Source organism: Danio rerio, chromosome 15 (genome assembly GCF_052040795.2).
Source record: "Danio rerio strain M-AB ecotype USA chromosome 15, GRCz13ab, whole genome shotgun sequence".
In the NCBI taxonomy this organism is placed as follows: Eukaryota; Metazoa; Chordata; class Actinopteri; order Cypriniformes; family Danionidae; genus Danio; species Danio rerio.
The window spans coordinates 9,173,462-9,187,926 of NC_141035.1; the positions used below are offsets into that span (position 1 = coordinate 9,173,462).

Below are 14,465 nucleotides of genomic sequence, written 5' to 3' on the forward strand. Positions count from 1 at the left end.
CACTGTAACTGACTCTGAGTTAAAGTTCCCTCTCTTTTAGAAACAGGCTTGACTTATCCTGCTTTATCGAGTTTGACAAACCTGTCATTTTGAAAGGGAAAACCCAGAGTTTTTCTCATTTTAGGGTTAACATATTCTGAGTTATCACTTAACCTCCTTTCTGAAACGGGGCCCTGGAGCAATAAGGCGCAAGAAGTGTTTGGTTTAAGTTGTTGCTATTTTCAAACCAGCTCAAATCATAATTTTCATGTTTCACACCATGTTGTTTAAATAGCAAATCTATTTGCACCACTTTGTGGACTCATGGGTGCGCTGATCTAAAATAGAGGTGTGTTAAGGCGCATTGTTGGCGCCAATTGACACATTCCTGCTCAGAGTGCGTTAGTTATACACGTATGTGGATTCAAACGCTTATACATTGTTTAATACACACAGGATGTACAGCAATACACATATCTTTACTTATGAAAAAAATATTATACTCTACATAAATATATAAAAAAAACCTACCTCAATGTCTTCTTCATGTCTCCATGTCTTTTTCCAGTTCATTCATGATAATTTGCATTTGCATAATGATATTTTTAATAGCAGCATTATTTAGTACATGCATATTTATATTTGTTTTTTAAGAAAATCTTAGGTTTGTCCACCTGTCGTGTTTTGGAGACGTATGCATCACCATTTGGGGCATAAGAATAGGAGATGAGTTTTTTGTCCACACTTCATTATTATTGTTCATTTATTTGTTTGCTGGAAATTAGAACTGAATTTAGAAATAGTTTTAAAACAAATCTTTGTGCTTAACAAATGAAATTAAAAATGTATGCTAATGGATGTCTTCAGGGGAGTGTGTACAACACCATTTCCTTACTCCACTCCAATGTAAAGGAGTAAAAGTAAAGGAGTAAATAGAAAAAGAAAGTAAAGAGAGCAAATGGAATAAGCTTGTTCTTTATCCTCACACTTCAGATGTTCTATTTAATTGTTTTCTTGCTAGTGAAGCATACAGTTTTTCCACTTACAAAGTCCACCATGTAAATAGCAAATGCACCTTGGCATGACGCAACTGACTCTTAAAGGGAATGAGAGATGAGACTTATTGGTTTACTGCACATCATGCTAAAAGTCCATTTGGACTCGTCCTTAATGCTTTTGCAAAATGCGCTTTAGACTTTGCGCCTAGATCAATAAAATAGAGCCCAATATATGTGAACGGCCACTACAAGTAGTTGTGTTCACATTTGCTATAATGAAATAGGAAAATGTTGATATTGTCTTTCTTCTTTTTGCCGCTCTGTTTTTAGTGTATGACCGCAGTTTGTGAATAAGCCGCCAGGGGGCGCAAAGGGACGGGATGCGAACAGACAGAAATAGCCTATACAGCAGCTTTAAATATGCTACTGTGCTTGTAAATGAGATTAAACAATAAGTCAAAGCATTATGATTTCTTCATTAATCATTTAAAAATTTTTAACACGCTTTATTGTAAACTTTTTAAGTGCAAAGAGGATTCGCTTTTGGAAAATAGAATTGAAGACATAAAAGACAACTAAAATGAAAGCACAAACATTCAGTACAAATAAGTAGTCTTAAATAAATAATAAAATAAATGAAGCAGTCTTTAGCCTAAATATAGAGAGATGTTCAGTTAAGCTCTAACACAATAATATTGTTGTTGTTTTTATCAAATCAGCTCTCCGTGTCGTGGTTTTTTTTATCCGTTTCACCAGCATTCTTATTGATGATACAAACACACGCTTTGTGGCTGATCTATATTGAATGGATAACAATGCTGTTTCTGGAACTTAAAATGTAATGGAAATTAAATAATTTTCAACATTTCTGAAAACTACATGTTATTTATTTACACAGCCATAGTTAAAAAAATAATAGTAATGCTAGTAATAGTCACATTAGTAATACCAAAATTTAAAAAAATAACATTTAATCAAAATAACCCAATGAATTGGGTTAAATTGTTGGGAATGTGATATAATCACCTATAGTTGGGTTATATGTTGGGGTATTTTTAACCCAATTATTTTAACAAAGCACTGTACTGTCAGGCATCTAAAATCTAAAAATTATTATAATATACATTTTTAACCAACGTTCTTAGTCTGTATTTCTACAACACAGTCCATGATGCTTGTGCATATATAGTAGCTATACACTATAGCCACCTTGAATTTCAGCACTTTATAATCATAATGCATAATCACTATCAAATAAATGGTTTATCAGTGAGTAACATTGGCTTTGCAGCTCATCATGGGGCTTTGTTTCAGCAGGTCAGAAGGAGGTAAACGCCACGGGCAGGTCATTCACGGTCAGGAGCAGCGTTCACCTGAAGGTGGACAGAAAGGATGATGGAGCTGCGTACACCTGTGTGGTGGAGCACGTCACGCTGGGCTCTTTACCGCACCAGGTCACAGAAGTGCTGGAGGTCCACTGTGAGTCACGCTTTTGGACTTTTGTTTGACAGAAAAAAGCTTTGAGATCAGCTCAAATGGGACGTTCACTAGTGTTTTTTTTTTTTTTTTTTTTTTTTTGGATGATAACTGCAATTTAGTTTTGCAGAAGTGTAGTTGTTGCTCAGTTACAAGTTTATGTATAGTAATAGTGTAACTTTTGTGTTAACGCATAACTTTTTTTTAATGTTATTAGTTGAAAAGGTTTGATTGTATAACGTATTAATAAATGTGTAATGAATATTTGTTGTGTCTTCTAATTGTTTTTATTGTGATTTTGTTTGTTTTGTACTGCTTTTTTATTTTGATTTTGCCTTGTGGTTTTGTTTTGTTTTTTGTTAATATTTTTTGTTTTGTTTTTGGTTGTTTTACTCTTGTTGTGTATTGCTTTTTTGTCTTATTCGTTTTGGGTTTTGTTCTGCTTTTGTCCTTTGTTTTGCTTTGATTTGCAATTTTGTTTGTTCTTTCATTTTTGTGAATATTTTTGTTTTGTTGTTTTTTTTTTATTTTGTCTTGTTCTGTATTCTGATTTGATTTGGTTATAAATGTGTATTTGTTTTGTGTTGTTTTGGTTCTTTTGTTTTTGTTGTTGTTGTTTTTTTTTTTTTTGTATTGTGTTTTGTTTCTAATTGTCTTGGGTTTTATGCTTGTTGTGTCTTATGTTTTTGTGTTAATTTTGCCTTATGTTTTTTTTTTTTTTGTCTTTGGTTGTTTAATTCTTGTTGTTTATTTCATTTTTTTATCTTATTCGTTTTGGGTTTTGTTTTGTTTTTGTCCTATGTTTTGATTTGCTCTGATTTGCTTTGTTTGTTTGTTTTAATTGATTGATTGACTTTGTCTTTCATTTTTGTGAATTGTTTTGGTTTTGTCTTACTTTTGTCTTTGGTTTGTTTTTTTGTCTTAAATGTTTACCGAATTTGTTTTGTGCTGTTGTCTGTTTCTTTTTCTTGTGTTTTTGTTGTTTTTCTTTTGTTTTGTTTTTGATTGTCTTGGACTTTATGTTTGTTTTGTCTTATGTTTTTCTTAATTTTGCCTCATGGTATTGTTTTTTTTTTTTTTTTTTGTTAATTTTGTCTTATGTGTTTTGGGTTTTGTTTTGCTTATTTTCTTTGTTTTGCTTTGATTTGTATTGTTGTTTGTTTGTGTGTTTGTTTCATTTTATCTTTCATTTTTGTTAAATGTTTTGGTTTTGTCTTTTACTTTTGTTTTGTTGTTTTCTGTTTTGATTTGGTTACGTCTTTAATGTGTACTGAATTATTTCTGTGTTGTTGTGGTTCTTGTGTTTTTGTTGTTGTTTTGCTTTGCTTTGTTGTTTTTATTATCTTGGGTTTTATGTTTGTTGTGGCTTATGTTTTTTATAATTTTGTCAAATGTTTGTGTTTTGTTTTTTGCTAAATATATATATATATATATATATATATATATATATATATATATATATATATATATATATATATACACACATATTTGTTGTATATTTGTTTTGCTGTTTGATGTTTCATTTTGTCTTTAATTTTTGTCAATTATTTTGGTCTTGTATTTTGCTTTTGTCTCGTGTTGTTTTCTGTTTTGATTTGGTTATGCCTTTAATGTTTATTAAATTTGCTTTGTGTTGTTGTGGTTCTTTTACTCTTGTGTATTTGTTGTTGTTGCTGCTGTTTTTGTATCGTTTTTTTTTTTTTTTTTTTTTTGATTGTCTTGGATTTTATGTTTGTTGTGTCTTTTGTTTTGTCTTTGGTTGTTTAACTCTTGTTTTTTATTTATTTATTGTTTTTGTCTCTTTCGTTTTTTTTTTTTTTTTTTTTTTTTTTTTTTGCTTTGGTCCTTTGTTTTGCTTCGATTTGTTTGTATATTTGTTTCATTTTGTTTTTCATTTTTGTGAATTGTTTTGGTTTTGTCTTTTTTGTCTTGTGTTGTTTTCTGTTTTGACTTGATTATGTCCTTAATGTGTACTGAATTTGTTTTGTGTTGTTGTTTGGTTCTTTTTTTCTTGTGTTTTTATTTTGTTTTGCTTGTCTATTGTAATTTTTTGTATTTTTGTGACGTTTTGTTGTTAATGACCTTTTGTCTTGCAATTTTGTTTAATTTCTCTTTGTTCAATGTTATGTTTTTCTTTGATCATGTCATGCTGTTTTGCTTTGCTTTGCTTTGCTTTGTTTTGTTTTGTTTTGTTTGTTTTGGTCATGTGATTTTCATTTGATTATTTTTATTTCTTTATTTCATGTCTTTTTTCTTGTCATATTTTGTGTTTTGGTTACGTTCTTGTGTTTTTTGGTTTTGTCGTTTTGGTTTTGTCATTGCAGATCCTCCTCAGGTAAAGATTGTGCACTCAGTAATTGTACCTCAGGAAGGACAGTACTTCAAACTGGAGTGTATGTCCAAAGGCAACCCACTGTGAGTGCCGCTTTCTTTTAATCACTTATATGAACATTGTTTGAGTATGGTTTGTCTTATGAAGCTGAACTTGCAGAATCCTCACGTCTCAGGGTGGCCCTTATCTGCATGCAGAGAGCAAAAAAAGCAATAATACTAAATCAGATTGTGGTATTTGGGAGATATTTGGTGAGTCATATAATTGTCTAGAGACTGTAGTAACTCTTTTAGCGTGACCTTTCTGAGGTAGAGGACAAAACTGTTAAATGAAGCTCAAGCTGGAATGATAATAAAATGAAAGACAAATATTTTTTCACCATCAGGCTACTAAACCTAAAGCTATTTTATGATGAATATTTACAATGGATGTTCACATTACAAGCTTTCTTGTCTTTAAAAATTAGGTGCAACATGTTTTTTTTTTTAAATTTTTTTTTGAGTATTTAATAAAAAAATTTGTTTATATTAAAATATCTAAAGTTTTCAAAATCTAAATTTTACCACACGTTTGTTGTTGTTTTTTTCTGAGCAAAAATAATCATTATCCAATTTACCTTTACAATAGTTTACAATAGACACCAACTTAAATTTAATCTATTGTAGTGTTGAGATCTTGTCATAAAAGTCCTTGTCAGACCTCATGAACTGTCATTTACAATATTTACACTATTTTCCGAGCCACTTAATTTTACCAGTAATTTACCAGTTTATTTTTTTCAGTAAGTTTAAAACCCCCTCAATTTTGCATGATCCCTTATTATTTTATTTATTTTGCAGGTCAGAAGAACTATTTTTATAATGAATGACAATAAACAACATATTTTCATCCACATTTTATTTGAAAAGCTATTTAAAACAATGTATTGTTTGTTTTTAATTATTTTTATGCACGTTCTAAATTAAACCATTTTGATTACTACACTGTAATTTGACATGGCGTGGACACCAACACGGGACTCTGGATTCTCTGCATCTACAATTTATAGTTATGTGTTTTAGTACAATGTAATTTTTGGTTTTGTTCTGCAAACAAATGTTGACATTTCTTCTAAATTCAAAATACAAATGTTGTAATTAAGAGCATGAAATGACAATTAATCAAAACAACAATAAAGGTGCCATGTTTTCAGACATTCGATTTTTTTAACAGTGAATTTATATTTGGAGACAACACAAAGTTAAGGAAAACAACTGTGGATTTTTGTTACAATTAGTGAAAATATATATATATATATATTTTTAACAAATGTTATGTCTTTCTTTTCTTTTTAATTCCCCTAAAACATGTTTTACCACTTTTTAATCTGTTTTTAATCATTTTAAATTATTTTTATTGTTTCTTTTATTCTTGTTTATGTAAAGCACTTTGAATTACCATTGTGTATGAAATATGCTATATAAATACGCTTGCCTTGTCTTCTACCAGTTGTCATTTTCCTTAATAATTGTTTAAATGGCAATATTTTTATTTGAGATTTGGAATATGTCAGTAATCCTTTATAGATTAAAACAAATATTAACAATTTACTCAAATCCATAGCTCATAAATACAGTAAATCCACACTTTCGGAAATAAAGATATGCGAGCTGTCACTGAGGTGGTACCTTTTGAAAAGGTACAAACTTGTATAACGGGTACATATCAGTACCTAAAAAGTACAAAAGTGAGACTCTTAAAATCTTTAGGTACTAATATATACTTTTTAGGTACCCTTTAAGTACAAATGTGTACCTTTTGAAAAGGTACCACCCCAGTGACAGTTCATGTACCTTTATTTTGAGAGTGCAGAGAAATTTTACAACATATCAAGTGCTCTATTAATATATTAATGCATTTTTCTTGCAGTTGAAGACAAAAATGTTATTATTTTTTAAATATTTCCCAAATACTGTTTAATGGAGAGAATTTTTTTTAACAATTTTTAAACATAATAGTTTTAATAATTATTTCTACTAATTTCTAACTTTTTTATTTTCGCAATGATGTACATACTGTAATATTTTACTAGTTATTTTGCAGGATATTCCTCTTAAAGAGCATTTTAAAGAATTACTAGGATAATTAGGCATTAAGTCGTTGGACAAAAGATATTTCAATCAAAATGTAGTATCTTAAGGGGACCAATACTATTGACCTTAAAAATAAAAAATAAAAATAAAAGCCACTTTTATTCGAGCCAAACTAAATAAGACTCTAGAAGAAATCTCCAGAATCTCCAGAAGAAAAAAAAATAATATGGGAAATACTCAACTGAAAAACAAATAATAATGATAATAATAATAATAATAATAATAATACAGGGCTATAATGTTGCCTTTAAATGTATGTAAAAAGACATTACACCACATTTTAGGATTTTTAAACCTGTACTTTCCTACATCCTTCATCCATGCCTCTATTGTTTTTTTCAGGCCTGAGCCAGTAATGTGGACAAAAGATGGAGGTGAGCTTCCAGACATAGAGCGAATGATCGTAGAGGGCAGAGATCTGATCATCACCACACTGAACAAAACAGACAACGGCACATATCGCTGTGAGGCCAGCAATCACCTCGGCACAAACAGAGATGAGTTTGTGCTCTATGTCTATGGTAAGAACCCCTGGGCGACAGTAAATCCATTTTATTAATATTACTATTATTCTTTTTTATGTTCTCATGTCTTTTCATTGTTAGTTTGATTTTGAACGTTTATGTTATTATCCATCGTAATTTACATCAATACACACATCCCTGCTCATTAAAGAAATGAGATAGAGATTTAGATTTTAATAGAAATTATTTTAGGTTAAATAGACTACTCTGCTTTTGTGGAAATAGACTTATTTTATAACTCTTCTAAAGGTAAACAGTTGAGTTTACTATTTTTTTAAATACACTCAGTCAGTTTTTAGGTCTTGCGGGAGCACTTTTAGCTTAGCTTAGCATAGATCATTGAATCAGATTAGACCATTAGCATCTAGGTCAAAAATACCTAAAGACATCAATAATTTTCCTACTTACAGATTGACCTTTATGTAGTTACACTACAATGTGTATAAAGACTGATGGAAAATGAAAAGTTGCTATTTTCTAGTTTGATATGTCTACTATACTCTCCTTTCTGTGTATTTATTAATAAAAATATTAATAGAAAAAATATTTATATATATATATATATATATATATATATATATATATATATATATTTAGTTTAACAATGATTTTACATTTGGTTTGTTCAATTTCTGTACTAGAACTCTATTATGTCCAGTACGGTAAGGTACAGGTCGGTATGGGTCACCTTTATCAGGCATGCGTTGCATTTCTACTGCTAAAAGGATGCCTATGGTACTTTTCGGTGGGCGTGGTGTATAACAGAAATTTCTCACTTAAGGAAATGTCAAAACAAAGCTGTAGGGATTGTTCACATATTGTATGAGAAGCACTTCTCACAAAACATAAAGATGCATCTAACTTCTCACATAAAGATGCATGCTTTATACACATAATTACTTGTTTATAAATGTTGATTTCTAACTTTTCCATGAACATAATTTGATTATAACTGCAGATCAATGATAGGGCGAAATAGTCTACTGTAACATACTGTTTGCGATTATATAAAATAAATAAATAAATGCAGCATGTATGAACACATACAGACCCTTACAGTCTCCAATATAGAATAAATTACGGAAAAACTACACACAGCATACAGCTAGTCCTTATTTGGGTTCAAAAACAACAAGCAACATATAACCCAGTCAGTGTAAACCTCTCATCTGCATTGTTAATCTTCAGCAGCACATGTAACCTCTTGTTTGAAAGTAATTCTGTCATAATCCATCCATAATCCATCGTACTACTCAGTGGAAAAAAGCCATTAGACTACCCAGAAAACCCAGTCGATTTGAATGTTATTATTTGTTTGAATGGGCGTTATCAGTGGTTATTAGTTGATAGATATGGGCCAGTAGGGGCCTTCTGCACCTACTGGTAGACTTAAAAGACTGTTATCATTCATCCACATGATTAATCAGCTAGATCACAAATGGCTGCGGCCAGAAGTTAACGAGAATTATTTATATTATTTATTAAATTTTACATTAATAGTATTTTATTAATGTTTTCCCCTACCCCAACCCTAAATTCATCACAGTCATGTAAAAAACAGATCTGCAGTCCTCTCTATTATACTAGTATAGCTGGATGGATGATAAAAACCTGAATTCCCCTCCTCAACCGCCCTCCACCCCCATCCACTGTTCACTTTCTTCCGCAACTTCCCAACACTCTTTACTTTCGTCCGCGACAACCCCCGACTCTTCACCTTCATCCTTCGTCCGCGACACCCCTCCGCCATCCAACGACCTAATGCAAGTGCAATTCTTGTGTAAGCTGCTGGTTACATTGGTCAAACTTCAGGAAGTTAGCCAATATTCAAGTGCTGCACTCTTTGGTCATTTTTGAGTGAGATGCTAATGGTCTAATCCGATGTAATGATCTATGCTAAGCTAAGTTAAAGTGTTCCAGGCAGCAAGAAGATTGTTTGAATAGATTCAGAAATGGTGAAACTCAACTGTTTAACTCTAAAGGATTTGCAAAATGAGCCTATTTGCTAAAAAGGTTGAGTTTTCTTTTAATGAAAAAAATTGGTAATTATTTGCTTTCAGCTGGTGGCATGAAAAAAAATCGATAAACCGTAATGGAATGTCCCAAAAAACACTCGAAATGGTGTTACTTTAGGGTTTCATTAGTTATTGTTTATGTATTTAATACTGAACAATATATTTATCATAGCATTTATTTATCTTTGTTAATGTTTGTTGTTTACTAAAAATATAAAGTATTTACGATGAATAAGTGCTGTGGAACTATTGTTCGTTCTTAGTTACATTAACAACTTTCATGGAACTTCAAATGCATTGCTTCAATGGTTAAAATGTGATGCTTTGTTATGTTTTTATGATATTTGTGGTGGAAACCATTAGAACTTCTGTGATCATTTCTATTGTAGTTTTTTTGTCAGCAGGGATTTACACCCAGTAAACCCGTCATGGCCTAGTTTTACTAGTGTTTTTGTGTGAAAACTGCTGGAGGTTGCAGTATTCGCCACCAAAGTGAGATGAAGCCAGAAATGATAAGTTGGTTCTCCGAATCAGAAAGTAAAGCAAGAGAAGAGCACACAATTAAGGGTCCACTGCTAATGCGGATAACATTTGTCAAGCTAAAATTGGAAGGGAGATACAGAGCGCCTGGGACAGAGACAGATTTGTAGCATTGCTTTTTAATGGGCCCAACAGCCATCTTTGAGAAAAATCATACTTTGTGGGTTTGTACTAAAAACAAAGATGTGGGATTTGTCTCAACAGGAGGGTTTTTTTATCGACGGACACCTTTTGAAAGTCAAGCCCACAGCACTCCATGACTTTCCGATGGCCTAGATTCATTTGGACACATTACAAAAGCCAAAAAAACACACAAAGATCTATTTTACTAGTGTAGATGGCAGTTTAGCAAGATAAATCTGTATTAGAGAAAATAGTGTAATGTTAGCATGATGTTATTTTAAAAACATGCTAACAAAATTGTTTATTGATTTATTTCAGAATTTACAGATACTTCTCAATGGCTACCATGGCTACTATGTTAAAACTTTCAACATAGACTCATTCTAACAACAAAGCCCTATATACATTTCTGGAGATCGCAAAGTATGTAGCCAGAGGAACCTATGGCCGCATTTCCTGTACAGGGCAGTATGATGTTGTTCCTTTACACGCTTACTAGCTGACCGCTTACCTCCATGTGGATGGCTTTTCCGATGTTACCTGTTTGTCCAGAGGCTCGCCACGTATGTTGGCGGACTTGTGATGTGGAGTAGAGTTGACCGAGATTACTAAGAATAGTTCCAGAAAGTCTGCACCAATAGCCTAGTGGTTAGTGCGTCGACACATGGCACCAAGGTGCCTGCAGCGACCCGAGTTCGATTCCCGTCTCGAGGTCCTTTACTGATCCTTCCCCTATCTCTGCTCCCCACACTTTCCTGTCTCTATATTTCCACTGTCCTATCAATAAAGGTGAAAACCCCTAAAAAAAAAAAGAATAGTTCCAGAAAGCAGATAAAACAAAAACAAAAGCCAAAAATTAAAATAAGCAAGTAAATAACAGGGTGAGAATGTGGTCAAATCTGAAAATGTGGTAAAAGTCAGCCTACTGTGAGGGCTTTTCTGTTTCTGGATTGCTTTTCAAAACACTGCCGGGTGGGTTTAGGGAAGGAGGGTGGGTCAGTCAATCGGTCAGTCAGTCAGGCGACAGCGGTCTCTGGTCAATTTAGGCATGAATGGCACTCACAAGAGAAATTTAAGATCTAAAAAAGCTTATACACAGCGGCCTCTGGTGGATTCGTGAAAGCATAAACTGCAAAAAACATACCTCCTGGGATGTATTTGGCACTCTTCAGAAGTGTATATAGAGGTAAGTATTTCGAATGAGCCTGGGCTGATAACTTTAGTTATGAACTATTTGTTTTTTTGTTTTTTTTTACAGTTTATTTGTTCTGAAATAAATGGTTATATTAAAATAAGACAATCATACTATATATTACAAAAAGGCCAGAGGAAAAAAAAATGTTTAACTAATGTGTTTGTGCAAAGTTGCAAACATTTACTAAACATAATTAAAGACTGAACTCTTAATTCGTCTATATTTCTATAAATGCAACTGATAAAAGTCAGTGCTAAAGATGAGGGTTATTTTAATAAAACCTTTAAAAAAATTTAAAAAGATATTTAGAGATTTAAAAAAATAATAATAAACAATGTATAAATAAACTTTTTTTAAGAACATTAATGTACACACGTTTGTTGATAACTATAAATGTTGCCTTAAAACGGGGTTAAAAGGGAATGTAAAGCCAACATTAAGCATTCAGCCCCAGTTTTTTCGAACGGAATTATTATTATTATCATTATTATTATTATTATTATTATTATTATTATTATTATTATTATTATTATTATTATTATTTTTATTATTATTATTATATGTTATTATTATTATTATTATTATTATTATTTTTTTTTTATTATTATTATTATATGTTATTATTATTATTATTATTATTATTATTATTGTTTATTCATTCATTTATTTCCTTTTCAGCTTAGTCCCTTATTATTATTATTATTATTATTATTATTATTATTATTTTATTATCATTGATATTATTATTATTCATTCATTTTCAGCTTAGTCCCTTATTATTATTATTATTGATGTTTATTATTATTATTATTATTATTATTATTAATTATTATTATTATTAATTATTAATATTAAAGTTAGTCCAAATGTAAAGTAAGTTCTACTAATGTAAAGGCACGATAATAAGAATAATAACCATAAATATAAAGGTAATTATAATTGTGTCCACACTCACAAACGATAATAATCTGATTGTTTTGACCTCATTGCATTTCGAGCGCATAATCAGATATGGAATTTAGCAAATTGGCAAAAAAGCCAGAGACTTTTATTTTTATACTTCGATTTACTAGGCTGGCTTACACAACATTTACAATTTTACCATTCCCTCCCATGGTACAGCCAATTGTTTTTTTTTTTTTTTGGTCCTACTTTATATTAAGTGGCCTTAACTAATATGTACTTACACAGGAGTTAATAGTTCGTTACAATGTACTTGTGTAAATACATGTATTTATTGTGTACTTATGCTCGATTAAATACATGTATGTAATTACATCTGTAACTAACTTCTGTAATTACATTTGTAAACACATTGCTGACCATTCCCTACACCTTAACCCACCCTTAAACCCACCCACACCACCAAACATGTCCATAACCCAGCCCCAATCCCAGTTCAAGAGCACCACAAGTGTTCTCAAATACATTATAAACACAGTAAGTACATTGTATTTATTTTTTTGATGCAAGTACATAGTAGTTAAGGACAATTAATATAAAGTGGGACAGTTTTTTGTTTTTTTTTTAAATAAGATTATCTTTTAATAATCTTTAAATTTTCATGTCTTTAGCTTTAAATTGTGCAGGCCCTTTCAATGAATTTCTGACTGGCTGTCAGTGTTGTAATATTTATTAGCTAGGGAATAAATTGTGCTGAAAGTGATCTCAATGATATTGTTTCTTTACATACGTATTATTTATCATCAATTTTTGGTTGTGGTCTTAGTTTCAGAACGATTTTTAAAATGATATATTTATCTGTATTTTTATAGTTATCGTGCTTGGTGTGAATGGTATTTTTATTGTAATATTGTATTTAAATAACCTTGAGAAAATCTTTATAGAACATTCTTATTAATTGGGTGACTATTAAAGACTGACCTGGCTAAATAGTCAAGCGTTGACCTCCAGTTTTTATTTTTTTATATATATTTTTTTTAAATGAGAGGAAGCAAGTGACAGAGGTGTGGATAAGAGAGAAAAAGGGAGAATCCCATTTACATGACTCATTACCTCTGCTTCTAATTCATCTAGATGTCTGCCTTCACCCGGCTGATATTTATTAAGCCCTTCCTCTCAGGATGAGTTGTCCGACTCGCTCCTGAATGAACCTAATTTGCTAATGGTACGACTGCCAAGTGGCAATAAATGTCAGTTGAAATCACACAGTCTCTATTCATCTACAGTTACCATTTGAATGTCCATTTATTAATGTGTCTGCAAGTAGGTACCCTTTATTTTTTTATTTTTATCTGAGAACAAATGGGAATGGAAATTTCTGGTGTTTAGGAAAGGCAATAAATACAAAGTAATATTTTGAATGTGCTATTAAAGATTAATTAGTTTTGTTTAAGTTAGTCTTAGAAGTGGGTATCAAAGGGAAATTAATGAATTGAATTATGATTGTACCAAACGATTTTGGTTCCTTAATGAGTCATTTAATTATTAATGTAGTCAAACCACTTGTGCAAAAGAAGTCTGTTTAATAAGGATTTAAAAGTGCTTAAATGCTTTAAAAAAGATGTACCTGTAGATCATATGGTACACGTAAGGGATAATCAATGAATTGCTATGTGTTAAAGGATGTTAAATGCTAAGGAGGTAACTTTACCCAGACAAGTTAAATAGCTTAGTTATTTGCACCCCCATCTCCTAGTGCCTGTTTTGAAAAAGATAGAGCATGTAAAATATACTATAGAAAAATCTGAAAAAACGACAGATTTAACTATTTTGATGAGAGAAAGTTCCACAATTCCAGTATTGATCGATTTAATTAAAAAAAAACAACAAACACCATGCTATTTAAAGGTGTTGTATCCAGGACTTAATTTGTGCCGTAAAACGCCAGATCTGGCACCTCTGAAATCGGATCCGGCACCTCATTTTACCAATCCCCCTCCTCAACCGCCCTCCTCCCCTGTTCGCTGTTTGCTTCCACTTTCTTATGCGACTCCCCAACCCTCTTCACCTTCGTCCGCGACACCCCTCCGCCATTCAACACCCCGCATTCTCCCCACAGCTTCTCAGGGCTTGACATTAACACCCGCCAGCCAGCCAAATACGGGTAAATTTCCGCTGTGGCGGGTTATACAGAGACCCCCACTAGCCACTTTGGCTGGTTAAAATTAATTTTTGAGTTGCCAGAGCT

The 14,465-nt window shown here is 31.7% G+C and overlaps 1 protein-coding gene across 10 annotated transcripts in view; it reads left to right on the plus strand.

The window, feature by feature from the left end:
* Nucleotides 1–14,465, plus strand: part of cadm2b (cell adhesion molecule 2b) — a 462,115-nt gene that overhangs the window by 407,562 nt on the left and 40,088 nt on the right. For 6 of the 10 annotated variants that reach the window (XM_087283243.1, XM_087283248.1, XM_087283245.1 and 3 more), the window contains 3 exon segments: nucleotides 2,292–2,456; nucleotides 4,778–4,868; nucleotides 7,260–7,438. In XM_087283243.1, the coding sequence (XP_087139369.1) occupies nucleotides 2,292–2,456; nucleotides 4,778–4,868; nucleotides 7,260–7,438 (435 nt within the window). 10 annotated transcript variants of the gene reach the window in all.